The following is a 27,801-nucleotide window of genomic DNA, read 5'->3' as shown; positions in this document are numbered from 1 at the left end:
AAGGACGTGGTAAGAACTGGCCTGATGGAGAAAAACCAGACCAGGCAGGACTAATATGTCAATTAATTCAGGGCAAAAGGCTGGGAAACAGCAAGACTAGCTTAGACAGGTTAGAATAGATCATTATCTGCCCAGTTATAAATCCTAAAGCTTATTAATAAATCTAAAAGATCTCTGATTTATTTGGGAGTTAGAAAGGGTGATTAGAAAAGGTCCCCCTCAAATTATGACCTACTTTTACAATTTGGCACCTTCTTCTGGCCTCTGGGGACAGTGCACAGAATGAACTTAGGTACATACAGCCAAGACACTTAGTATATATCTTTAATATTAAAAACTTATATTTTAGTATATAATAAGATAAAAAAACAACCAACACACAGGCAAAACACAAGCACTGAATACTAAGACTCCATTTTATTTCAAGTCATTCTATCTGCAAATATTCTCCCCCTCTAAGCTGCTTCACATTGCTAACATGCTCCAGAGCACTGAACTTCATAATTCTGATGAAGTCCTAGGTACCTATTTTGTTGCTTGTTCTCAATTGTCAAACCTAAAAAACCCACTACCATAAATAATGTAGTGCACAATAATAATTTATATTTCTTTCTAGTTAGTTTTAGCTTTTCTAGACTGAATAATGGCGTGAGGTAGATTTTTGGTCATTTTTGTCTCAACAATACTTGTTTTAGATGCTTTCTTTAATGACTGTCAACTTTACTTCACTCATCAAGGGCTTCTCTTCCAATTCCCACCTCTACTCACAGTCCTTGTCTAGATGCCATTACTGTATTCTTAGCACAGCTTTGACAGGCAGGTACCTAGTGTTGCAGGATAATTTGATCCCATTTTGTTATGGTGTGGCTCAGCCCTAGAACACACCTTTAACCCAAAAGCTTTCTGTAAGCAAGAGCTAAGTAAAGCTAACCGTAGGTCAAGAGGCAGAGCAAGCAACCAGTTGACAGGAAGTGGACGTAAGAAAACGCAGGAAGGAGGGACATGGAATTGAAGGGTTTTTAAGACAGCATGGAGAAAAGGCTTTACGTAAGTTGAGTAGGAAGGTCAGCTAGGTGCTTTCTCTGCCTCTCTGAGCTAGCAGGTTTTCACCTCAGCATCTGGCTCCTGAGCCTATTGATAAAATCAAATGTTTGGGTTTTGCTTATAAAAAGCAACCTAGAACAGGCTGGAGAGATGGCTCTTAAAGGTTAAGAGCACTGGCTGCTCTTCCAGAGATCCTGAGTTCAATTCCCAGCAACCACATGGTGGCTAACAACCATGAGATCTGGTGCCCTCTTCTGGCGTGCAGGTGTACATGCAGACAGAATATTGTATACATAATAGATAAATCTTAAAAAAAAAAAAAAAAACCAAAAACCTAGACCTTAAGCTTATTACTTTGAAGCTTTTGCCTATTCAAGGCTCCCTGCATCACACAAAATTATCTTGTTTCCTCTAACTGTACCACTAGACTTTCAGAGTACCGAATTCATTTGGGTGGCATAACTAGCTTAGTATCATGTCCAAACCCATAAACATAAAATCTTTCTCATTTCCTGTCACAATTTTTCATTTTCAGAGTAAAACCTCTGAACTCATTGACTCCTATTCCTCTGGTTGCTATCTGTGATGACCTTTCTTAGTTGTCAACTTGACTACATCTTAAAACCCCCAAGAGCTGGGTACCCCTATGAAGAATCCTTTTTTTTTTTTTTTATTTATTTATTTATTTATTTTTTCATAATCATTTGAAGTGGGAAGACCCCCGTTGCATTCTGGACCTTTTGAGGTGAGATCTTTGCTTCTCCTAGCAGCCTGTATAAACGACATAGAAGATGGAAGCTTGCTCTTTGCCTTCTTGCTCCTACTGGCCAAGTCCATTCCTCCACTGGCATTGGAGCCACTTCTTTGGGATTCTGGTCAATACTGAAGACCAAGACATCCATCCTCATGGACTTAAGTACTGGATTCTTGGACTTTACACTGGGAGACAGCCATTGTTAGACTAGTTGGACTGCAATCTGTAAGCCAGTCTAATAAATCCCCTATATTCATTTTATAAGTTCTGTTCTAGAGAACTCTAACATTGTCCCAAGTGAAATTCTTAACTTCCTTTTCAGACTGACACAGTACAGTTCTATCAATTTCTACCCTACAACTTTGCTGAACCCATTCACGCACAGGCTGCCTCATGATTTATAACTTCCTGGACACATAAGCCTGTCACTGGCAGTTACTTTACCCTCCCAGCTACATTTTTTCCCAGCTGCCCTAGCTAGACTCCAGCCCCAGGTGGAAGGCTTAACAGCGAAGGCAGCTTTGTGTTGTTGGCTACGCAGCCATTCCCCTCACCCTAAGTGCTGGGAATCAAATCCAGCTTTGAAAATACTGGGCAAACATTCCATCACTAAGCTACACCACCCCAGGCCCAGCTGAGGGACTGTTTAGAATTTCCTTCTGTTCCCAGTTTGATCATGGAATAATGGACTAATCGTGTTCTGTTACTGAGATAACCCTGCCTCCTCACCTCTGCTAATGTGACTTCAAGGAACTACTGCCGCATGCCAAGAAAGCCAGCACTCATGGTTCACCACTCATCTTGCTGTACTACAGTGCTATCTCATCACCCACGCCAACTGGGCAGAAATCATGGCAATCCCATTTACAAGTCAGGTTACAGTACATGCGCGTGTGACTCTGAGACAAAGTTCTCACAGTAGCCACACCCAGCCCCTCTCAAAAAGGTTCCTTTTAGTGTTTGCTTCATAAAGATCTGCCTATTCAAGGGACATAACACTGAACAGATTTTTTTCCTCAAACTGATCTTTACATTTTATGGGCAAAAAGCCTCATTGTAGTTCAGTTTTGCAACTTTCTTAGTCCAAACAACAGTAAAATATTAGTCGGAAGCAGCTAAGGGTAGGGTGAATTTCTTCAAGGTTACCCTTAACATAGGTACCCAACATATCCAAGGCGTTTCTAAAGACAAATAAATGGATGTATCAAGTGTGTGTATAACAGTTTCTTTAAAGTTTATTATAAACCAGCTTCATAGGACACAGGAAAAAAGTACTATGTACAGCCTTTTGGGAAACAGGCAAGGAGCTGAGGAGGACCAAGATGAGTCTAGGGCCTCAGAGGGCACATTTCCCAGGAAGGGGGCCCTGAAAGGAAAACCAGACAATCCAGTGAGACTCCATCAACAGCATAACAAACAAACAGGTCTGTGGTAACTTGGCCCTGGGGAATAGGGCCAACGCCTCTGTGGAGCTACTGACATAATGCTGTCCGAGGATCAAAGCAGACCTGAAGCGAGAGAAAGAAGTTCAGTCAGTACCTGATTTGTAACAATGCAGGTAGCTATCAAGTGACTCCAGGGACATACAATGCTAACTCAAGACATTCCTGGGGTTGACTGGGCTATGCCTGGAAAAACCACACATGCAAAAATCAAAGAGACATCAAATGGTCATGAAATTTGACCATTATTTATCTTAAGACCTACTATAATGACTTCATGGAAAGAACACAGAACGTCATCAAGATGCTCTCTGGGCCTTTTTTTAAGTCAGATTGTGTAGATGTGGCTGTCCTAGAACTCTCTATGTGGACCAGGCTGGCCTCGAAATCCTAACTCCACCTGCCTGTGGAGTGCTGGAATTAAAGGCATGAGCCACCACGCCCAGGCAAAGGGCATGCCCTCTTAATTACTCAAGGGCACTGCAGTCTCTACTGTGATCTCAGGGACTCTCAGCTTACATCCAGGGTGTCTGGGATGGACACTGTCCCACCAGGGAGGCAAGACCAACCTGTTAAATGTTAAATGCTTATTCCCTTCTCTCTACTTTCTGGACACAGCTATTCTCCAAAAGCTCACTTCCCCAAATTTGAGGGCAAAACAGATGTCTAAAGCCAACCTCCAGTTCCCACTCCAATAAACTCTCAGAAAGGAAGCCGAAGCCACTATTGTAGGCACTTACCTCGCATCCCTGGAGGAGGAGGTCGCATCCCAGGAGGGGGCATGCCCATTGGAGTTCCTCGGCCAGGAGGGATCCCCATTGGGGGACCCATGGGAGGCCTCATGCCAGGAGGTGGGCCCATCATTCCTGAAGGAGAAAAGTCCAAAAATATAGTCAAGTAACTTTTTAAAAGATATAAGGAAACATACAAAGATGTCTACCAAGTCAGGTGGCCTAGTTCATCCTCTCAGCCTCTACAAGCAAAGTGACCCTTGAGCCAAAGAATGGGGCTCCTACTGGCTCTTGTCCAGCTAGTTCCCAGTTCAGTCAGCCAGGCTGGATCTCAGAGTAATCCTGCTTAATTACACAAACTCATCACAGTTTCAGTCAAGGATCTATTTCATCATGAATCCAGCTATGGCATTTTGTGACGAATTAGCACTGGTGTCCTTTGAGAGTATTTACCTGGAGGAGGTGCCCCACGGCCCATAGGAGGAGGAGGACCCCCACGGCCAGGTGGGTACTGAGTTGGAGCTCCTGCAATACTGGCTGTGGCTGCAGCTGCAGCAGCTGCAACAGTGCCTCTTCCTTGCGGGGTCATCACCTAAGAAAACGAAGAGGAGGAATGAAAACACTGGTCAGCACATCTTCCTACCCTTCTCCACAACTACACTGAGCATCAAGTCTCCTAAAGCTACAATTCATACTGCAGACTTTCCATATAAAAGTCAAGTATCAGGAAGCCTGAATGCCAGATTCCAGTCTCTTGGCCTGACATTATTAAGGGTTCCCAATCCAACTTAGGAAAAGCACTTGCACTTTCAATTAAAACTGGTGACAAGAAAAGAGAAAGTACATTTACTGTCACAGGAATATTTTGCTAAATTCAGTTGACTAGAGTACCTTTTGTACATCTATTCACATAAACACTGATAGCCTGACAATCATGACTCATCATGAGACTGACCATTCTGGACTCTTTCTCAAGCTGTGATTCTCCCCTATCCTTTCGGCTACCAGAAACCGGTAGCCCTCCTCCAATACCTCACCTGCTGGGATGGTCCTCCAACACCTCGGACTGGCCCAGCAAGTCCTGCAGGAGCCTGGGGCATGGGAACACCAGCTGGGATTCCTCTGCCAGCAGCCCTGCCAATACCTGGACCCCCAGCAGCTCCAGCAAGTGGCACTCGGGCAATACCAGTCTGGAAAAAAAAAGAAAGAAAGATGCTGAAATGCTCAGTGACCTATAGAATTCTAAGTATACCTTTAAAGCACTTAAACAGCGTTAACTCTGTATACTAACACCATTCCTCCTCTTTGCAAGACCAAGAACCTACCTAGCACCCCTTAAAGAAACTAAATCTAAGTCTAGAGAAGTACATCACGCAATACCTACATTCCTTCTTACGAAAATAAAACCCAGAGTCAAAGCTAAGACTCTTCATTCAGCTAGGATTGATTAGTAGACAGAGCACTTGACCTGGCAACAGACACATAGGATCCATTGATTCTCTATTGCTAAGGGACAATGGCCAAATAATACCTCTTGTACACATTTACAAATGGGAAAGGCTGTAATGAGTTCAAAAATAACAACATGAATGAGATAAACTACCCTGTACTCATTTGAGAGGCTGTCACCATTACAGGATTTAAAGCAAGAGGGTGACGGAGAAGCAGAACACACTTTTTCATGTGGTACATACAAAGAAGTATGTGTAAAATTAAACAAGGGAACTAAAGAGTCAACTGAGTGGTAGAGTGCTTGCCCAGCATACAAGATGCTCTGAGTTCAACCCAAACACTACAAAATGAAAACAGATACATACACAAATAAATACAGACTAAGAATAGCCTCCTGGTTAGCAATGTCTTAAAATAAAAGAGAAAATCTGATTAGGTTCTTTTTAGACAGCTCTATTTATAAACACAGTTGGTGTTTGTAGAACCAAGATCATCTGGGATCAAATGTCAGGTCTGCCATTTACTAGCTGTGACTTTGTTTTCTTTTTACTTGGTTTGGGTTTTCAAAACAGGTTCAAAACTGGCTGTCCTGGACTTTGCTTTATAGACTAGGCCTCCTCTGTCTCCAGGGTGCTGGGATCACAGGCATGCGCCACTGTGCCTGGCTTTAGCTGTGACATCTTAGACATACTACTAAACTCAAGTTTATTTCATCCATAAGGTGAGGGCAAATTCTCAAAAGCGAACTAAAAACCTCTTATAACAATGTCCCAGGTGCACAGGTAATAAATATTATTCTTCTGTAACTACCAATCAAGTCCCATAAATTCTATTATGTGGAACTTTTGGTTGTTGTTGTTTGAGACAGGCTCTTACTATGTAGCCCTGGCTAGTCCTGAACTCATGAATCCACTTGCCTCTGCTGGGAGCAAAGGCTTGTACCATCACACCCAGGAGAAGCTTTTAGTTATTTTAACTTATTCTTTGTGGGATTCTTAGTTTCCCTTTTTCTCCCTCTATTTTCATTGTTGTTACATATATATAGAATTGCTGAACGGCCTCAGGCAGCTCCCCTGCTAATTAGGGTTCCTTGGAGTCACAAACTCTAGCTTTCTCTCCACTCTACTCACTGACAGGGCAGCTATTTTATAATTTCATTTATCATCTATAAAGGGGAGTATAGCCAGAGTACCTAACAGAGCCTGGCTCCCATGAGGGTCTCCGTTCTACAGGTATTCTGGAGGGACTTACATCTTTAGGAGGAGGTCCTTCTACTGTCATGGAGACCAGGTTCTCCCCTCGAAGCAACACCAGACCAAGAACTCGCTTCTCTTCCCTTTCTGCTTGTTTGGAGTTCTTTGGCCTAAAATTGAATTTTTAGAAGAACAAGAAAAAAAAAAAAAAACTATTAGAAAGGAGGGAACATTTCCATTTGCCTATCTAGGAACCACCAAGGTTGGCTGTATGTTGGTTAATCACCTGACAAATAGTTTATAAACTTTCTAAAATATGTCCTCTGGACAGTATCTCAGGCTAAGTGACTCATGGAGGTGGCTGGCTGTTTTCTACAAAACCAAGACACACAGACTAGGAAATAGGACAAGGAGCAAGAACACCCAGACCTGGCAAAGATGCTCCACAGCCAACTGCAAATGTGTTTCCCAGTTTTCTTAGCTACTACCTTGCTCCTCCGCTTCAGCTTAAGCTCTCACAGACAGGAAGCATCTGAACAATCCCTCAGCCCACTCCATACCCATGCAGCGCACCATTCACCCTCAAGGCCTACAAGTCCGCCCTCCACCTTACATAAGAAACAGAACTAGAGGAAAAGGTAAAAGGAATTTCACGTACACAGAAGTTGAATTTTTACAAGAGTCACAAGAAATTTCAAAGGAGAACCCATCCCAAACACCAAGCAGAAAAGATGAATGAAATGAAAATGCAAACTAGGAAAACTAACTGCAAGATGGGGAGTAGGGAGCCAAAACCAAAAACTTTAGTTTAGTCCTTAAACTAAAGACAAAATATCCTGATTTTTAACAAAAACTTAGATTTTTTTCCTTTTTAGCTCATACTGTCTTACTTGTTATATAAGCCTGTATTGGTTTTTCATAATGGAAAAAAAATAGTTATTTGTTATTCTCATTAATTTTATTTAAAAAATAATTCTCCAACTTTTGGATCAGAAAATCAGTTCCATTTTTTGAATGTAAGTTCCACACACATCTGCTGGCCCTAATATATACCAGGCAGTCAGGCATTTCTGCATTTTTATTCTATACTTTCTTTTGGGCCACAAAAGAAGACAACCTCAAAAAAGAATTTCAGGGAATTTCGTCAGTACATAATGCGAATGCTGCATACAGCAAGAGTGTGCATATGACCACAAAGTCACACCATCTTGCTGAGTCTCAAGATGTCCTGAATATATAAAACAGGACTGAAATAGACCATTGTTTAATGAGCCTGAGAGAAGTTAGCTAATAACTTTACAGAACTGCAGCAGACCAGAAAATAGCTCCAAATTTTTAGAAAATGCCAACAAAAATGACTGGCCCCAAGCCCACATGGGGAGCAGAGCACTTACCCTGAAGAGGGTCAGAGGCTTCTTAAAGCAGTTTCAGACCAGGCTGCATTAGGAGAGCCCTTTAGGCTACAGCTTTACAAATAGGTAATGAGGCCAGAAAATCAAGCTCTCCCCCCTCACACACCTGTGGGGAGAACATGAGAGCCCTTTACCCCAGTACCCAGGGGCATGCAAACTCAGAGAAATTCAAAGCCTCGCAGCCCTCCTCACCAACTTCCACTCTGCTAGACTTAGAGAGCAAGGTTTGCTGGACTAAGGAAGATGTCTTAGCAGCCAATGTTCCCTTAAGTTACTCCCTTCAAAAATCAGGCGAGCAAGCAAGAATACCTAACTGCATCACCACCCCACACTTGGCCCACCCATACCATCCACTCCACTCCCAGTCCCTTCTCCCTCCCAACAGCTTTCTCCTTACTTGATCTTCCTGAATTCATCACAGTCACAGAGGATCAAATTCATATGCTTGTCAAAAGCTTTGAAGGTCCCGATGAAGATGCGGCCATCTTGCAGGATGCATCTCATCCTGTAGTCAATGTGCTGCAGCATCTTGCTGCTCTTGCCCACAGTCTGCAAGAAGGGAGCAGCGAACAGCAGAGCTCAGATCTTTGCGGCTCACGCACTTCTGGCCCTCCCCCAAATCTTCCACCAGACTAATTTTGTGTATCTAACCTTCTCAACAATTTTCACTACCTTCCACACAATGCCTTTATCTGAGGATCTTCACCACCCAGCTTTCAGCCTTGACTTTTGCCCTGTAACCTATTCTCCCTTCCCTTAAAATAATTTTTACAATCTTCCTCAGAGTGTAACTGACTTTTGTCTACGTTGTGTTTGTCTCAGGAGGCTGAAGTGTCCACAAACTAATCAAATCCATCCATGCTAGACATTAAGCCACTGTGTAGACTCAGTGCTATAAACATCTAAATCCGTCTAAACAACTAAGAATTGGAATTTGACTGGCACTAAAAATCCACTTAAGGAAAAGCTTATTACCAGAAAGTTAATGGAGTCCTTAAATCAAGAATCGGTTATTACATCTCCAGGGCTTTTTGTAGCAGGCTAACTTTTCTGGGCTAGAGTGCTAATTAGTTTGGAAACTTAACTTACATAACTTGTTATCCTTAATTTTTAATTAAGGCAACATTTTCTGCCCTGGTTCCCAATGTAGCTTTGCAAAAATAAAGAGGGAGCCTATATACATCCCTAGGTGAACAGAGGTACCCGTCTCTCTTAGAGACATAACTGGTATTATGTCGCCTCTTAACTACCCAAGTACCTTCTCTCTACAAGAACTGTAACTGCTGTTCACCCCTGTGAGCATTATTCAGTCCTAACCCGAAGAGCCAGGATTATGTGTTTTCTGCTTAAACAATCATTTTAAAGAACTCTGTTCCCAGGGATCAGTACACATTGATCCATTTACCTGGTAACAGCTGGTACTACCCTTTATATCCAGGCCCTTGAAAAGGATTGTGTATTTCATTTGATCCTCAAAGTTGGACCCACTGTCATTTCTTTTTACTATAAAACAGGTTACCCAAGGCTGAAGGTTAAGTAAGGACTTAATCTCAGTCAACTCTCAAAAATATTCTCTTGAAGGGGAGGAGGACCTCCCCTACTAGTGGACTTGGGGAGGAGCATCGGAGATGAGGGAGGGAGGGTAGGATTGGGAGGGGTTTAGGGAGGGGGCTACAGCTCAGATACAAAGTGAATAAACTGTAATTAATAAAACAATAAATACATTTTTTTAAAATATCCTCTTGCCTACTAAATACAGAAATACAAATTACAAACTGAGACTTCAAGCAACGGCCACTTTCCCTGGCTGAACTTTGTAAACCTAAATTCATTAATCTTTCAGCGATATTTTACTATCCATAGCATACAGCAAGATTAAGACTTTAGCAGCCAGGTCCCTGACAATTTCTTGCCGTCTACTTCTTTGCTCTTGCAGTCCTCCGGATTGCCAACCCGCTCTCCTATGGGGGGAGGGGCGGCACTCCTAAACAATCACTCCGAGTCTGCGGTGGCGTAAGCGTTTCTGACCCCCACCCCCGTTACTTCTGCCTAAAGCTGGACTACCACGGCGAGCTAGAGTAGAACTGCCTGGGCCAGAAACTGAACTAAGTGAAGACAGAACTTATTTCTGGGTGCATTCCCAGCGCCTGACGTACCCCAACATGTAAAACTGAGTAACAGGGTGGCTCCCCGCTTGTAAACACGCTCCTCCACCCCAGCGCGCCCCTCGCCACAGGACTCGAGTTCCCGGCCGTGATCTCCGCTACTCCCCCGAGTCGGCCCGGCGCTCGCGTCGGCTCCGGAAGCCCGAGCACGCATTGACCCCGAGCTTACTGCTACCGAGGCCGCGGAACCTAACCACCGTGGCTCCGGGGGACGCTCGCCGGCCTCCGCACCCCGGTCGGCCTTCATCCTGCACCCAGGCCCTGCCGCACCGCAGAGCCAGGCCTCTGCAGCCCGGATTAAGCGGCTTCGGCCGGACCTTCTCCGCCCCGGGCGTCTGCAAGCCACGGAAGCCGTCGGCCATCGCCCCCCTCCGCACCCCCGAGCGCCCTGCGGCCAGCCCGCGCCCTCTCACCATGGTGGCGGCTCCGATGGCTCAGATTCCCGCCGGATTCGCTTCCACAGAGGCCTAGCCTCCAGCCAGCGGCTCGATTCCCGCCGCCGCCGCCGCCAACGGAAATGCAGCCTGCAAAATGCCGCCGCCGCTGAAGCTACTTCCGGTCCGGCCTCGGCCCCGGAGTTCCGGTCTCTGGAAGCGGGTTAGGCGCGGAACGGGTCAGCGGCTGGTTTGGGGTTATGGTTTTGTTTTGATCTTTGGTGGCGTTTTGGCTTTTTCCCCCCTTCTCCCTTTTGATTTTTTGGGCTTACCCGCCGCGTTTTGTTTTGCTTTAGACAGGGTCTCACTGTGTCGCCCAGGCTGGTCTGGAGCTCTCGACCCTCCTACCCATGACGTCTTTAGTGCCGGATGCTGGCGTACACCATTATACTTGGTGGCAAATATCGAACTGAACGGCCTTGAAGGCCTTGGATCCCCATTGGACTTACACCTTCCTTACACGCCGCTGCCCCGGAACCCCAGTTCTCACCCAGCACTCTTGTGAACTCACTGCAGGAAGCCACGCTCTTGCCTCTGCGCCTTTGTGTTTCTTTTTGTCTCATCGGGAGATCATGCGGATGATCTGGCAAAAGCAAAGACACAGTATTTCTTCATGCCACTCAGAATGGTGCACAACTTAGAACATTAAGTCCTTATTTTTAGGATTTTCATTCAGTATTTTCAGACTGATAGACCAAAAGTAACTAAAGCCTGAAAAAGGGAATACTGTACATATTTTAAGTTACTTTATTACCCCATTAGAATGTAAGCTTCACTAGAGCATGGATTTTTTTTTTTTTTTTTTTTTTTTTTTTTTTTTTTTTTTTTTTTTTTTGTATACTGATTATTGCTTAGATCACAGCTTAGCATTAAGGGCTCAATAAATGTTTAATGAATTAGTCTCCTTCAGCTCCATGACTTTCAATTATTGCCTATATTCCCTGGACTTTCTAATTTATTCCTCCAATCTTGGTTTTTTGGTTTTGTTTGCTAGCTTCTGCTCTTTTATATAAAGCTCTTTTATATAATAGCTGTCCAGTAAATATACTAAATTTAACATGTTGAAAACTGAATTCTTGGCCTTACTACTCAAAGCCACTTACTTGTTTCAGAAGTTTTGTTAAGAAAACTAGGAATGGAGCACATTTGTGCCACATCCGAGTGCCTGTGTAACACACACTAAACTCCAGGTTCAATCCCCAGCACCACATAAACTGGGTTTAGTAACCTATGCCTATAATCCAGGCAGTCAGGCAGTTAGGTGGGTAGCCAAGGAGTTGGAAAGCAAGTCTGGGCTACACAGGCTCTTGTCTCAAAACAACAACAATAAAAGAAAAACAGAACAAAGTAATGAGAACATAAAGCATAGTTCATTCCTTTCTTCTATCTCATAATCTACCTGCCAGCAAAGTGTACAGGCCCACATTAAGATTATCTTGAATATGACTATTGTTATTCATTCCACTGCTGTCACTGCTAGTTCTAGCCACCGGCGTCTCTGGCTTGGATTATTAAATGGGTTCTTAATTGATCTTTTTGCCTTAATCTTGCTTTCCCTGCAGCCAGGGGAATTCTTCTAAAGTATACTAGGATTCTCTCAGATGACTGCATACTCTGCTCTCTACCTCCCACCGACTTGCCCAGGACTCATGGGAAAAATGCAGCTGTCCCCGACCTCATCTCCTTTAGCATCCTGCTCATTGTCAGTCTCCAGTTGCACTGGTCTCTTTGTTGTTTCTCAAACCCAGCAAGGGCATGGTACCACCTCAGAACTCTGCCCCTTTACCACCATTTCTACGAGATATATCCATTGTCCCATTTCTATCAACCTGTAGACAGAGACAGCAGGCTAAATGAGCAGGCCCAAGGTGGCAGAATCAGAATGAAAATACAGATAGGTGCTTCTGACTCAGCTGCTTATTGGTCCCCAGCTTACCCAGTCCCTAGATGCATAATTCACTGAAGCATTTGAAAATACTTATTTAGAGCCAGGCGTGTGATACATGCATACACATATATTCCCCAACACTTGAGAGATGGAAACAGGAGGCATAGGAGTTCAAAGACAGCTTCAGCTACTTAGCAAAGTCTGGACCAGCCTGGGCTTCACAAAACCCTGACTCAAAAAAAGCAAAACAAAAATTTATTTAGTAGCTAATAATACCATGAACTGTTACGGGGATAAAAAGAGTTTCTCGTCTCAAGAAGCCTGTGTTCTACTGAGAAAATAAGCCAAAGGAAGAAGTACATAATGCAGTGTTACAGCAATGGGAACATAATAAAGCAGCTAAGGATATGAGGAACGGTGGCATACACCTTTGGCTGGGTAATTAAGGAGAGGCCCTCAGGCCAGTGCTTACATACAGCTACAAATAACCCGTAGTGCTGTAAAAGTTTGCCAGACAGCCACAATACTTCTGACTTCCCAAACCCATCCTGGTCCACTGCAGCTCACTAAACCTCACCTTTCCTTTGCAATGTGCCTCTCTGGTGCTCTGCAGCATCTTTTCCACATTTTCTATTCTCTCTAATTTCTCTGCCAGTAAAACCCAATCTCAGTGTTTTCGTAGTCCTACCAGTTTATTCCAGCACATCTCTAATGTTGCAAAATCTTTTTTTTTTCTCTAGATAGGACTTCTCTGTATAGTCTTGGCTGTCCTGGAATCGCTTTGTAGTTTGAGGCTAGCCTGGTCTACAAAGCAATCTGCCTGCCTCTGCCTCCCTGAGTGCTAGGATTACGGATGTGTGCCACCATGCCTGGCTGCAAAATGTTTTTATCCTAAGATTTTTCACAGGTTACCACACATACACCTCAGAAATCAAGTAAGCCTCTGCTAGTAGCAGTTTACCCAACTGAAGGTTCAGCCCTTCTCCTTTTACCCTAGGCTATTAAAACCACAAAAAAACCCCTCCTTTAAGTAGTATCAAAATTCACACAACTAAGTCAGGTGGTGGTAGGTAGCACATGCCTTTAATCCTAGCACTTGGGAAGCAAAGTCGGGCAGATCTCTTGAGTTTGAGGGCAGCCTGCTCTTCAGAGTGAGTGCCAGGACAGCCAGGGCTACACAGAAAAAGCCTGTGTACTACTACTAATAATAATAAAATATCTTTTGAAAAATTCACACAACTAAGCTTTCTCCTCACAGCCAAAAACAAAGCTGTCTAGAAGTGAAAAGTAAGGGAAAGATAAGAACCCTGACTCCTAGCAGTGAGGATCCTGATGAGCCAACCCTGTTATAGCTAGGAAGCAGGTGACTCGGGAATTGACCTGTGTGATCTGGATGAGCCATGTACTAGAGTGTAACCTTCCTATGTTATAGCCCAGGCTTGTAGACCTTGCCAGTCCTTAGTGTTATGTGTTCAAGAATAGCCACATACTGGCCACAACAGACTCAGATTGATGGAAATTTATTGAATGCTGAAAAAAAAACTGACCAGTCAGGACCAGACTCAGGAGCCAGACTATCACCCTGGTCTGTTTCTAAGGCAGCTTTTTTTTTTTTTTATACAAACAAACAAACAAACAGAACCCGTAACCAGGTAACCAGGTGCAGGAAGTGAGAGGGGAGCAGCATTACATCATTTGACTAGCTAAACAATCTATTTTGTTCCAAGTGTATTTTGTGTTGTATCTTAGTAGCTAGACAAAGCACTTTAAGCTGATTGGCTGAGATTTAGGATAGGGGAACTCTTGGGAATTTTCCAGCTTTCTGGGAGTAAAGAAAATAGCAGGATGTTTCAGTCTTAACTCAAGCAGAACATGCATTTATCATCTATTGTTTTATTCTAAGCAGCAAATATTGAACTATTGAATTGTATCCTGGTCTTGGGAACCTAAACCTGAGAACTTGAACTTAATTTCACCTTATTATCAAAATGGGGACTTGGAGGCAAAATGGCTCCTGATATGCTAAAGGCTACAGCAGAGGAGCCACAGTTATGGAAAGAACTAAAGTATGTCTCAACAGAGAGACTATAGAGTTTAAGCACGTTGCAACACTTAGCTGTGCCCCAAAGAAAGGATGCTTTATCCGTGTAAGAATACTAGCAAATGACACTCTAAAAATTTGGATGTTTGTTTGTTAAGGACTTTAGAATCTCATGTTTCAACCTGCTGGAACTTCTCTTTAAAGAGCAATTTGTGTTTAGCTCATCTACCAATTTCTGTATTAAAATTCACAAGCAAGACACAGGTCTATATACAAAATGAGACTATGGAGTTAATATCTTGTATACTTCATGTCTGCAGGACATATAAAAGGACAGCAGAGCATTCACTAATGAATCATAGTGAAGAAGCACGAGAACTCTCAGCTTGCTAACAGCCATTCACCATCTCTTTTATAAAGAAATTAATTTTAAAAGTTTATGTTGGGAGAGAAGGCTGGGGAGGGGGCCTGTTAGATGGGAGCAAGAAGTTCTGGTGGGAGCAGTGAAATGGTTCAGTAGGGAAAGGCACTTGTGCTAAGCATTTAAGCCCAAGTTAAATCCCCATCTCCAGAACCCACGTAGTGAAGAAGAGAGCTCTAATGCCAAGGGATCTGACACTGTCTTCTGGCCTTCACCAAATGTACATGTGGTGCACAGACACACATGCAGGCAGAACACCCATACACACCAAATAAAGTGAACGTTTAAAAGAACTGGAGATAGTTCCAGTGACCGCAGACTCATTCCCTGATGTAAAATGCATGAGGTAACAAAATACTATTTTGTCAAGGCAAATAATACATATGCACATGCACACACATATACATTGCTATTTGCCGTGCGTACAGAGGGATGATTGTCAAGATGGTAGGGCTGGTGTGGTGAATTGTTTAATCCCTGTAGTTTGTTTCCAACTACTGTCAAGTTACTGATGTAGAAGAAACTCAGATACAGAATTAATGTTATAGAACGTGTCAATAGATTTTCTTAGGAGACATTAAGTCACAAAAGTGGAATTTGACTAAGGAAGCTGCCTACAAAACAGCCCAGAGGTATGTCAGAGGCCTGTTAGAGATAAGTGAAATTTACTAGGATTCACTAGCCATTACGTTCATTCCCCAAGAACATTCTTCTAACAGGAAGCTCAAGGGGGCACTGCAGGGTCACAGTTAGCATTACGTCCTGGCCGTAAAGGCCCCAGTTCTCTTGAGAAAACTATAATCCAGCCAGATGGGCAAGACGGATAACCACGGGAGCAAGTCTCTGAAAAGAACAACCCTGGTCTACTTGAGAAATGACGCTGGCAACATCTGTGGAGTCTAAATCTCCATCTGCCCAAGCGGTCAGACTTGCAGTCTCCTGTCTCTGTTTAAACTGTTCAAAGTGTAGCCTAGGCCTGTTCCTCAACAAGAGAGTGAAAGATGACAGCATAAGTGGCGTGCACAAGCCTGAGGTGTGTGTAAGTCAGTAAACCTCCTGTTTACGGCTGCCTCCTTTTTGAGCATTATAGCCCAAGCAAGACAGATGCCGTTAAAGAGCTTCTCATCCTTAATCTCTCAGTGTGCAGAGAGGTTCCTCACTAGGAAGGAAACAATACAAGGCCTTTCACCATGGATTCATTGTCCAGAGGTAAGACTCTCCAATGACCAGCAGCACAAAGCACCTATTTCTGTGAGCCTTTTGAATCTCTGTCTCCTCTCGTGGTGACTCATCGCAGGTGGAAGCCACCCACGGACATCTCCAGATCCTTGTGAATAATCAAGACTCTCTTTTCCAAATTCTGTGCTATAATTTTACAAGCTCTCTCCTCTTGCTCCCCAGAATTCCAACATGTCCCGATACAACCTATTTCTTCAAGGAGACTTCTAAGACTATTCCTGGACAGAGGTCTCCACATGCCCCAAGATAGAACCCCAGTTTCTATGTCTGTATTGGGGCCTACTCTATGTCTTTTCATTCAGATACATCTGCCTTTTGAAGCTGGCCTGTTCCCCAGAAAGGAGGGCAACTTCCTTTACCCACTCCAGGTACATGAATACCCTGCCGCCCCAGCATGCCAAGGAAGAGAGAGCTAGAGGAACAGAGTGTAAGTAGAATTCAGAATGCCAAAGACACTTCAGCGGCGGATCTGTCCTGTGACAGAAGTGACTAAGATTCTTAAAGCTGTCTAATTCTCCCTGGCTGGGACTTCTGCCATGGTTTCTGCTACAACTGTACCAGGTTATCTCCAAAATATTGGTTATCGGTGACAATACAAACAGCTTGGCCTAGTGATGCTCTGTGGGATGAAATTATAGAAGCCATTCCTCTCCTAAAGCCAAATGGGATAAAGAGAAACAGGACAAGTTTGCCTGGGACCCAGACGCACTGCAGGAACCGGAGCTGTGAGCAAAGTGACAGTGATCAGGAGTACCATGACAGCATCTAGCCCCGAACTTCAGATTTGGGATTTCCTTAGCACATTTTATGTTGGGTAGGCACTTGATTTTGGTAAACAATTTTAAGAACTGAAGTCCAAGTTTGGGCAGCCACGTTTGGGGCATAGTAACATAACATCAGATGCAGATAAGCAGCATATGGAGAAGAGGTCAAACATGTGGCCTCTTACTTTGTAACCTGCTCCACCTATACCAGCTGATATGCCTTCAGACAAACCCATGACTTTACAACTTCCCATAAAGCCTACCTCTTAGCCACGTCACCATCTCACAGGACTGTTATGTCAGGGACCAAACTTCCAACACAGGAACCTTTGGGGACAGACACTACAAAACCATAATGGAGACATCTCAGTTATGGCCACAGCATCTCAATCCCTGAAGGACCCTAGAAGTCATAACAGACTGATATCTATACTACAGCTGAAGAAGACACAGAAAAAGCTTCATTATCTTGTGTATGGTCCACTACTGGTAGAAACTAATAAGAATAAGACCCCTGTGTGATTCAGGCGACCCCTCCATAGAGAACAATACTACAGAACATATTTGCCTTAAGGGAATTCCAGTTATGAACTGTCTCTATCTCCTGTGTGGGCAGAAATAGCATAGCCACTAATCTTGGCTCTCTTTTCTCTCCCTGTCTCCTAGAATAGTGAAGGTAGAAGGAACCAAATCAAAAAAGCACGAACCTGGGGCTGGAGAGATGTCCCAGTAGTTTGAAGGACTGGCTGTTCTTCCAGAGGACTCAGGTTCAATTCCCAGCACCCATATGGCAGCTAACAACTGTCTGTAACTCTAGTCCCAGAGCATCAGATACCTTCTGGCCTCTAAAGACACCGCATACACATGGTGTACAGCTTTACATGCCAGCAAATACCTATACACAAAAAGTAAAAATAACACACAAACAGTTGGCATCCATAGTTGGCAGCTAGCCATGAGTTTCATTCTGAGTTTTGTAAGATGTGCCTCTTTCCAGATTCAAATTATGGGTGTGGGTTTAACTTTCTAAGAACCTTGAAATGGCGGCGACCACCCCAGGAGTCTCCACCAGGATTCTTGTGTTCCACCTTCAGAGCTAACCAAGAAAGGCCAGGAGACCAACACTGCTCCAACAAGCCTCAGAAGCTGCTCGTACTTCACACCTCAAAATACGTGAAAAACATTCTGTTTTCATCCAGATTTCCCTGGCATCTTCCTCTGATGCACCACAAAATGGCTAGTAATGAGCTCGCTGCTGTGGCAGGTGCAGAAACAACCTACGATCGATAGCTCCAGATCGTGTTGTCCAGTGAAAGTGTTACCTGCAACTGGACCCCTCCACTGTGCTGGTTTACAAGGTTCTGTGAGTGGCCCTGGATGTTTAGTAAGCAGACACCCATAGCTAATTATATATATACACTTCTAATTGGAGAGATAAATTAACAAGTTAATGCAAGAAGCTTCAGCTGATACAGGCTTCTGTGACACCCTGAAACATTCAGTTGATGTTGCACCGTTTCACTGGTCGCTTTCCTTGTGCATTTGGCTTCCTCTGATCACACAAGGAAAGGAAATTAATATAGAGCTCATCATCCTTAGTTTTAGCGGGAATGGTGTTCACTGTTCTGACCGCACACTCCATGAGACAGCCCTCTAGTTTGATTACTTACCCAGGCAATGTTTATTTCTATTAAGTTAAATTTGCAATCAGTGTAAATCAAATATTAATTGGCTAAAGCTTTGTGTTAAGAAAGAAAAAGACAAGTTTTCTGAAAGGGCAAAGAGTGTGTCTTTCTGGTAGTTAATTTTGGTTTGCTCTTCTCAAGTGAGATTATTTTTCTCCTGACTTATAAATGTGTGAAATTTCACACTAATTCATGCTGAAATCACCTAAAATGAAAGACAAGTCTTAATGAGATATGACTATCCCGGCCAGAGAAATATATTTTAAAGGGAAACATTTGTATTATCAGACTATTGAAACAATGGACTCCAGAGAATTAAAATTTCCCTGGGAGTCTCACAGTTTAAGTAGAGACAAGCTGAAATTCCAGGCCAGCCAAAAGAGGATCTTACCTCCTCCACATCAAGAGATTCATACAGTTCTGGCCACTGCTTGGACCACCTTGCAGGACATACCTCTGGCCCTCTATTTACACCTAAACATCATTTTAGTACCCCCAAGATAGACGTGGGAGTTCACTAGATAACCTTTTTTCTTCCTCTTCCCAGTGTGACCACACCAAATAAACCTTTCTCTGCCTGTCAGTATTACTTATCTTTTTAACTGGTATATTGGGCATGAGTAGCCATGCTCAGCTTATCGGGACTTCCAGAGTCTGAGCTTTTATTTTTTTCAAAACTTTTTACTGATTCTTTGTGAATTTCACATCGTTCACCCCAATCCCGGTCATCTCCCTGTCTCTTTGTACCTGCTCTCGGCCCTTACAATCTACCCCCATTCCAAAAGGAAAAAAAAAAAATCTTGTTGTAGAAGCTGTAGTGTGCCGCAGTGTGTCACACAATACACCCTTTTATCCAAGTGTCTTCACTTGCAGATGTTCACCGCAATGAGGCATGGCCTGGTTGAGGCCTCTGGCTTCTGCTACTCTACCAATACTGGATCCTCATGGACTTGTCTCGGATATCCTGTTGTTGCCCTGTGTCATGGAGATCCTGAAGCTTTGGGTCTGTAGGACTGGCCCCTTCATACACTCCAGCAGTTCATAGATGGGCTAGATGTTAGGGAACACCAACTCAAAGCCCTGAATCTGGGCCTGGGTGGTGGCTGAGTTGGTCAGACTGCCAGCTCTCCTGCACCCATGCCACCAGGGCGAGCTCTCCAGCACTGCCCAGGCTACAGAACCTGAGCTTTGACCCTAAAATTCACAACCATATTTTTGGAATGTTGGCCTGGAGAGATTTCTTTCTAAATAAGAGCATTGGCTGAGTGAGCAGAGGACCTGAGTTCAGATCCTCCACATCCACATAAAAGTCAAACATGACAACATAGGCAAAGAGGTAGGTCACTTAGTGGCTGCCAGCCTAGTCCAATGAGACCTGTCTCAAAAGGATAAGGTAGAAAGAGAGAACAGGGCACCATCCATGGCACACATGCTTGTTTATACACCACACACACTTAACCACGTGGACACCTTTTGGATTGTCAAGCCAGGAAGAAAGGCATTTGCATTCTGAATTCCTTGCAAGCAAGTCAGTCCTGAATGGACCAGATGGAGAGAGAAGATGGAACTGACCCACACAGCATCCAAAGTAATTTAATCTCAGGAGCTTTTTCTCTCCACTTCAACCAATATTCGCTGTTTTCTCTCTATTCAGTGTGCAGAAAAATTAGTGCCTGAGCTCTATAGACCCTGAAGTTTGACTCTTGGTAAGTCAGGGAACCTCAGAATTGTCTGTCCTTTTCTTTCCTTCCTTCCTTCCTTCCTTCCTTCCTTCCTTCCTTCCTTCCTTCCTTCCTTTCTTTCTTTCTTTCTTTCTTTCTTTATTTCTGCAGTTTTGGTATCTTTTGAGTTATTTGGATCCTACTGGGCCATTTGGCCAAATGCCATTTGTGTGACTAGCCTTGTCTTTTGGGACTTTTCTGAGTCCAGTGTTCTTTTGAACCATCTGGGTGACAGCTATTTGTGTGACAGCCCTCGGTGATTCCAAAGTTCTTTTGAGAAAATTTGGGGTTCTGCCGAACTATTTGAGCATCTTCCAGTATTGACAAGGAAGCAGAATTGTGCTGGGAACCAGCTGTGAGGGACACTGAGAAACAAAGTATTAAAGGCATCTCTGTTGTGATTGTGTAGCCATGAAAAATGTTATGTCTATGCTATCTTGGTACACTTGAGGAGTCTTATTTAACCTAATATTTTTATTTTGGGGGAATTTCATATGTATAGAATGCATTTTGATGGTATTTATTCTTCCCTCTCTCCCACCTGCAGCTTCTCCAGGATGAACCCCCTACCAATTTAATCTCTTATGTTAAGAACCTGCTGAGCTTGGCTGCCCGTATGATCTTGGGAATGGAGTCATCTACTGAAACACTGCCAACTACCAAGGGCTACACCCTTAAAGAAAACTGACTTTCTCTCCCGTCGCAGATGCATATTGTCGGTATCTCCTCAGCTAGGGATGGGCTAATGAGCCCCTCCCTCATGTGTGCTGGCATGCTGGCTGGCTTGATCTTGTGCAGGTCACGCGGAGGCAGCCACAGATGCTGTGAGTTCATGAGTCCTGGCATGTCCAGAACACACTAATTTGTCTTCCCTGACTCCTGAAGAAGGAGAGGGAGGAATGGGGGGTGGGGGGACCTGACAGTGAAACTGGGAGGAGAAGAGGGAGGGGGCTGGGATCAGGCTGTAAAGTGGTTAAATTGAAAAAAAATATTAAATCAAAACACTTGTTTACATCAAAAGAAACCATCAGTCACGCATAAAAGATAACCTGGAGAATGGGAGAAAAATCTTTGCCAGCTATTCATCACACACACACACACACACACACACACACACACACACACACACACACAAATATTCAGAGTAAGCATGCAAACAAAACAACAACAAAATGGACAACTCAATCACAAAGAGGACTAAGGCAGTGCCAGGAGCAAACTACCTCCTACAATATGCTTGTCAGGGAGGCTGCTGACCCTCCCCCCAAAATAATTCAAGATAACTGTTGGTGCTACTGGTTGCCTACCAGAACTTGATAATAAGACCATACTGCTGAAGACACCACACATCTTGGTCACAGAATATAGAGAATAAAGCTGAAACTAGGCTGGAAGCTTCCTCCTCATTGGCTAGCCCTCATTGTGCATGTAACACAATTAACTACCAAAGCAAGATATGACCACAGAAGTAAGCATCCACCTTTGGATTGAATTTGAAACCAATTCTATGGAAGAAATTCATGTCTGATCATGGTTGGGAAGGTCACTGGCCCTAGTAAAGAAGCTACTGCTATTGTTTTGGTAAATAGACATGATGTACCTATCAAGATGAAAATGAGTGGAATATTTTCCTGAAGTCATGGCATGGCTCCTGGCTTAAATTCACAGTAGCAAGGACTCCTTGCACAAAATGTTCTTTAGCCTTCTATCTTGGAGGATTAATATTCCTCAGTGTTTACAGGACACCTGGATTTTCATCTTTTGTAAAATTATTGAATATAGCACTATTCCTTTGTATAAAAAATAAAATAAAAAGGTTCACAAGGCCTCCTGCACTCTGAGGCCTTGTGAGCCCCTTCCAGGGGTCCCTCAGAAAGTCTGTATGGTGAGGTAGGAGAATAGGGCAGAGAGTGCCATCCAGAAGGACTCCCACAAAGCCTTGTAAACTTAGCATATGAAAAAGACAAGTTGGCTTTTGGGGCATGGTGATGCATGTTTTTAATCCCAGCATTCTGAAGGCAGAGGCAGACAGATCTCTATGAGTTTGAGGCCAACTTGATCTACAAAGCAAGTTCCAGGACAGCCAGGGCTACACAAAGAGAACACTTGTCTTGAAAAAAAAAAAGAAAGAAAAAAGAAAAGAAAAGAAAAAGGAAGGAAGGAAGGGAGGGAGGGAGGGAGGGAGGGAGGGAGGGAGAGAGAGAGAGAGAGAGAGAGAGAGAAAGAAAGAAAGAAAGAAAGAAAGAAAGAAAGAAAGAAAGAAAGAAAGAAAGAAAGAAAAAGAAAGAAAGAAAATTGGCATAAGTCAAAGATTGGAAACCACCCTATGAAGCCGACTGAAACCAGTTCACCCTACTGACACAGGCACAGAGGCACTCCAGAGTGTCTAAGGGCAACCTATGGCCTACCATAATACCACTGGGTGGAGATAAAGAATGCTGGTGAGACATGAAATTGTATGGAGAACAACATGTAACAGGACATGAGCCCAAAAGCGCACACTAAGGTAACAGGGGAAAAAAGAAAAAAAAACCTATACTGCAGAACTGTTGAGCCACTGAACCTTCCTGTCCCAGCCAGACTCCTCCTTTGAAGTGCATCTTTTTCTAATACCGTTACTGCTGTAACTCTGTATCTCTGATCAGTCCCTTGCTGAGGGAACCTGGAATCCCTCTAGGGACTCTCTCCAAACTCCAGTATCAGCTGATACCAACAAGAACCTTGGTTCCATTCTGATTCTGCAGCCTTGCTATATTACATGATTACAGCAGTTTTTACAGCAGCCAAATCAACCTTCCCTAAAGACAGGCAGCACTGTGAAAGCTGCTGAATGAGTAAGCAGGCGACTTCAGTAGGGACAGTTATCAGCGTTGGCTCAGGTCCAAAGTGTAGATTCCAGGACCCAGGAGTGCCTGCCTGGCATGCACAAGGCCCTTGGCTTGATGCTGCACACTTGAAGGGGAGTGGAAAAAGCAAGGAGATCCCACTGTCCATTTTTTATAATCTACTATTTAAACTGAAGCCCAGATGATGACTTATGCCTTTGTGCCAATCAAGGATTCAAGACACTGGGAAAGAGCCTTGCAACATAGCTCACACCTTCCCTGGCTGAAATGCAAGGGCTATCATTGTCAGGAGATGAGCCTGCGATTCCTACCCCTCCAGGGCCCTCATGTATAAGTGATGCTTGAAACGTGAGGCCACACTGTCCTTGGCAGAGAAGCCAGAGCAGAGGAGTGTGTAGATGGATTGATAGGCTGCAAATTGTTTCCTTCCCCATCTTTCTCCCCAACAATACATACCTCCACCTTCAACCTGGGAGGACCCCAGCTGCTGTCAGGTCCCAGGAAGAGGCCAGGCATGGCAGCATGACAGCACCCCAAGCTGGAGGTATATGAAGATGTGAGGCAGTATGAGGACCTTGAAATTCTGGTGACTATGAGCCGCCAGTTAAAGAGCATGGAGAAGGAAGGTGAGTCTTCATCTTCATTCTCATGGGTCCTAACTGCCAGGCCTTGGCATGGAGGGTATAGGGGAAGCAGTCTCAAGAGGCATGAGAAGGCCCTGCATTTGAGTTCAGATCCTACAACTTGAGCTGGGAAACCTCAGGGTAGCTAGCCTCTTCCTACCCACCGATGGGATGAGGGTACTTCCTTGCAGGGCTCCTAGAGAAACTGAAGATGACCCATGCAGAAAATTATGAAGAACCTGCAGTAATGAACTTGCTGGAGCTGGCCCCCTTTATGCATGATCCTACGGGCCTACTGTTTGCAGCTGTCTCTCCTTTACAATTCTCACCCATTGTGTCTGTCTGTCTGTTGCAGGGGTGGCATGGTCCTGATCTGAACTTATGACTTTTCCAAGGTGTCAGGGAAATGTTGAACTTAGAGCATCTTGAAAGAAGTAACTGGAGCCAAGTTGCAGTCTTCCGGCTCCCACAGTGAATGGGGCTGCTGCCAGGGGACTTGCAGACTGCAGCCATTTGCTTTCTTCCAATCCTTGGGCACTGAAATGAGAAAGCCATCAGAGCAGCTCTCAAGCATGGAAGATGGGGTAGATGGGGTGAGGCAGTGTTGGGAAGTCCTGGGCTCTTGAGCAGTGTGCTAGGCTCAAGTTAGCCTTGAACTTGAGCCACTCATCCCACATTCCTGTTCCTCTCTGGCCCCCTCCCCCTTTCTTGTTTCCTCTTTCCTTGCTCAATAACAAGTATGGGTCCTTTCTGGGAAGCAGTTGGTTTGACTGTAAAGGAAGCATTATGCCAAGCAGAGATGGCCTGCTGCTCAGCCTCTACTCTAAGAGGGACACTCCCAGAATTACAGATACTTTGAGCTTTGCCTTGTAAGTAAGCTATGAACATTCATTATCCCAGGGACAAGGCAGCACCTAGCAGGTGGTACAGACAGTACCCACACCCAAAGGCTTAGACAGCTCCCCATGGGCTGTGGTTACAGCATTTCTGCGAACCTGTGCAGAAGGCTCCCAAGGAGAAGCTAAATAGGCCTCAGAAGCTACAAAAAGAGATTCTCCTCCATTGTCATGACTTTACCTTACCGTGTCAGTTAAACATACCCTAACACAGAAGATTCTGCTAACAAGTGCTAAGGTCCTGCCTACTACTGCCATTTCCTGGTCTCCTTGGGCTTGCAACTGCATCCCAAGTGATGGGATTACAGACAATGTGCCACCATGTCCAGCTCCTTAGAAATCTTTTGAAATACTTAATTTGTGTAAGCATTTATTTATGTTATAAGCCAATCACATAAGCTTTTTAAATCTTTTTTAATTTGAATTTTTTCATACAATATATTTTGATCATGTTTTTCCTTCCCCCATATTCCTCTCAGATTCCTCGAAGCTCCCTAGCTACCCAATTTGATGGTCTTTCTCTTTCTTGATCTCTCTTAAAAACACACACACACACACACACACACACACACACACACACACTTTTCAACTACTCCTGGTGTGGGGTCTGCCTTAGAGTGTAGTTGATATATTCAAAAACACTCCACTGGAGAAAACTGATTTTCCCTTTCCTAGCAGGTAGCAATTGCAAATAGCTTCTTAGTTAAGGCGAAAACCTCATGTCTAGTTTCCCTCTCAGAGCTGGGACCCTGTCTGTCTTGAATCCTTGCAGGCCTCGTGTGTGTTGCCATGGTCTCTGTGAGTTCAAATGTGCACCCGTCCCATTGTGGCTAGAAGACAATGTTTCCTTGGAGCCAGACATCCCCTCTGACTGAAGTTTTCCTTCTATTGCCTTCTGTAGAGCTGGATTGGCAGAAATTGCTTAAACCTGGTTTTACTAAGGAACATTTCCTTTCTCCATTAACTGCGATTGAAAGTTTTGCTGGGTATAGTATCTGAGCTGGCATCTGTGGTCCCTGAGAGACCATCTGGCTTTTAGCATCCACTGGGAAGTCAGACGTTATTCTAATGGGGGTCTGTCTTTGTATGTAATGTGGTCTTTTTCCTTTGAAGCTTTTAATATTCTTACTTTGTTTTTGTATGTTTAGAGTTTGGTTATTATGTGTTGTGGGAATTTCTTTTCTGGTCCCATTTATTTGATATTCTGTATGCTTCTTATATCTTGATAGGCATCTCTTTCTTTAGATTAGGAAATTTTTTTCTATTTTTGTTTAAATTTTTTTTTTCTGTGCTTTTGACCTGGGTTTCTTCTCCTTCCTCTATTCCTATTATTTGTAGGTTTGGTCTTTTCATAGTGTCCCATATTTCTTGGCTGTTGTTGGTGTTGTTGTTGTTGTTTGTGTGCCTGGGTTTTTTAGGTTTAACATTTTCTTTGGCTGAGGTATCCATTACTTCTACCTTGTTTTCAAGACCTGAAATTTCCTCTTCCATGTTATGTAATCAGTTGGTAAGGCTTACTTCTGAGGGTTTGTTTAATATCCTAAATTTTTCATTTTCAGTTTTATTTCAGTTTGGGTTTTCTTTAGTAATTCTATTTCTTTGTTAAATTCTACTTTCATATCTGAAAATGTTTTCTTCATTCAACTGTGTTTTTACAATCTTCTTTAAGGTTATTTATTCATATCTTCTTTGAGGTCCTTGAACATATTCATCATTGCTACTTTGAGTCTTTGTCTTGTCCTTCAGCTAACTCGCTCTTCTCAGGGCCTGTTGCAATAGGATTTCTGGCTTCTGGAGAAGACATGTTGACTTGGCTGGTGCTCACTGAGGCCAGAAGAGAGTCTCAGATACCCTTGAAACTGGAGTTACAGGTGATTTTGAGCCACCATTTGAGTAAAGGGAACTGAACCCAGTTCACTGGAAAAGCAGCCAGTGACCTTAACCATTGATCCATCTCTCTAACCCCAATATTTTATCATTTTCAAGAAATTTTGGCTTGTATTAAAATTTAGCATAAATTACCTTCTTTTTTTTTTCTCTTGCATTAGTGTGCTGCATATTATAACCAATATTGATACATTCTTGTTAAAGTCCAGAATTAACACTAGGATTCATTCTTTGTGCTATATATTCTATGGGTTTTGAAAGTGCGTAATGAAATAAGTGAATACTGTCACAATATTGTACAGAATGGCATGTTCCCAGAATACCCTGCGGCCTACCTGTTCAATCTTCTCCTCCCACTCAATCCTGGCAGCCATTGATGGTTTTATTGTCTCTGCAGTTTCAGCCTTCCCAGAATACTGTGAAGCTGCAATCACACAGTGTGAAGCCTTCATGGGGCCAGCTCTCACTTAGAAATGTGTGCTCACGGTCTTCTATCTTTACATAGCTTGAAAGTTCGTTTCTTTATATCACTTAGTAGCATCCCATCATTATGTCTCACCGGGATTGTGACCTTCACATGTACCCAGTTTCTTCCATCCTTAAATAAAACAGGGAGGCTGGACTCAGACATGTCTTTGTCCTTGGTCCATTAGTTCCACTCTAACAAATGAATCCTGTTAGGGGAAGCAAGTGGTAAGGACAGTATGTTAGGGTTACTATTACTTTGATGAAACACCGTGACCAAAAATAACTTAGGAAGAAAGTGTTTATTTGGCTCACACTTCCACATCATAGTTCATCACTGGAGGAAGTCAGGACAAGTACTCAAGCGAGGCTGAAACTTGGAGGCTGGAGCTGATTGATGTAGAGGCACGCTTACTGGCTTGCTCATCATGACTGGATCAGCCTACTTTCTTATAGAACCCAGGGCCCCGGGCCAGGACGGCACCACTACCCAGTGGGCTGGACCCTCCCTCATCAATCACTGACTAAGAAAATGCCATTGTGGTTGGGTATTACGGAGACAGTTTCTCAGCTGAGGTTCCCTCCTTTCAGAGGACTCTAGCTTCTGTCAAGTTGACATAAAACTAGCCAGGACAGACAGCATAATATTCTGGGCATGTTTCAAAATGTTCTTGTTCCTCCCTCATCGATGTACCAGT

The 27,801-nt window shown here is 43.7% G+C and overlaps 2 protein-coding genes across 2 annotated transcripts in view; one reads left to right on the top strand and one right to left on the bottom strand.

The window, feature by feature from the left end:
* Positions 1–3,007: 3,007 nt before the first annotated feature.
* Snrpb (small nuclear ribonucleoprotein polypeptides B and B1) lies at positions 3,008–10,735 on the bottom strand. Its single transcript, XM_055613391.1, has 7 exons — positions 10,607–10,735; positions 8,426–8,577; positions 6,675–6,786; positions 5,009–5,161; positions 4,425–4,563; positions 3,981–4,106; positions 3,008–3,306 (listed from the first exon to the last, which is right to left on the bottom strand). Exons 1-7 carry the CDS (start codon positions 10,607–10,609, stop codon positions 3,296–3,298), a joined length of 696 nt encoding a protein of 231 aa, XP_055469366.1. The 5' UTR covers positions 10,610–10,735; the 3' UTR covers positions 3,008–3,295.
* A 13,089-nt stretch (positions 10,736–23,824) lies between these two features.
* The window catches only part of Tmc2 (transmembrane channel like 2), a 64,842-nt gene continuing 60,865 nt past the window's right edge, over positions 23,825–27,801 (top strand). The window contains exon 1 of the mRNA XM_055604826.1: positions 23,825–23,858. Within this exon, the coding sequence (XP_055460801.1) occupies positions 23,825–23,858 (34 nt within the window). The remainder of the gene's footprint in view (positions 23,859–27,801) is intronic.

Source organism: Psammomys obesus, unplaced genomic scaffold (genome assembly GCF_907164565.1).
Source record: "Psammomys obesus unplaced genomic scaffold, mPsaObe1.curated_primary_1811, whole genome shotgun sequence".
Taxonomy (NCBI): Eukaryota; Metazoa; Chordata; class Mammalia; order Rodentia; family Muridae; genus Psammomys; species Psammomys obesus.
Note: the sequence above shows the minus strand (reverse complement) of the source record. Positions and strands in the feature narration are given on the sequence as shown.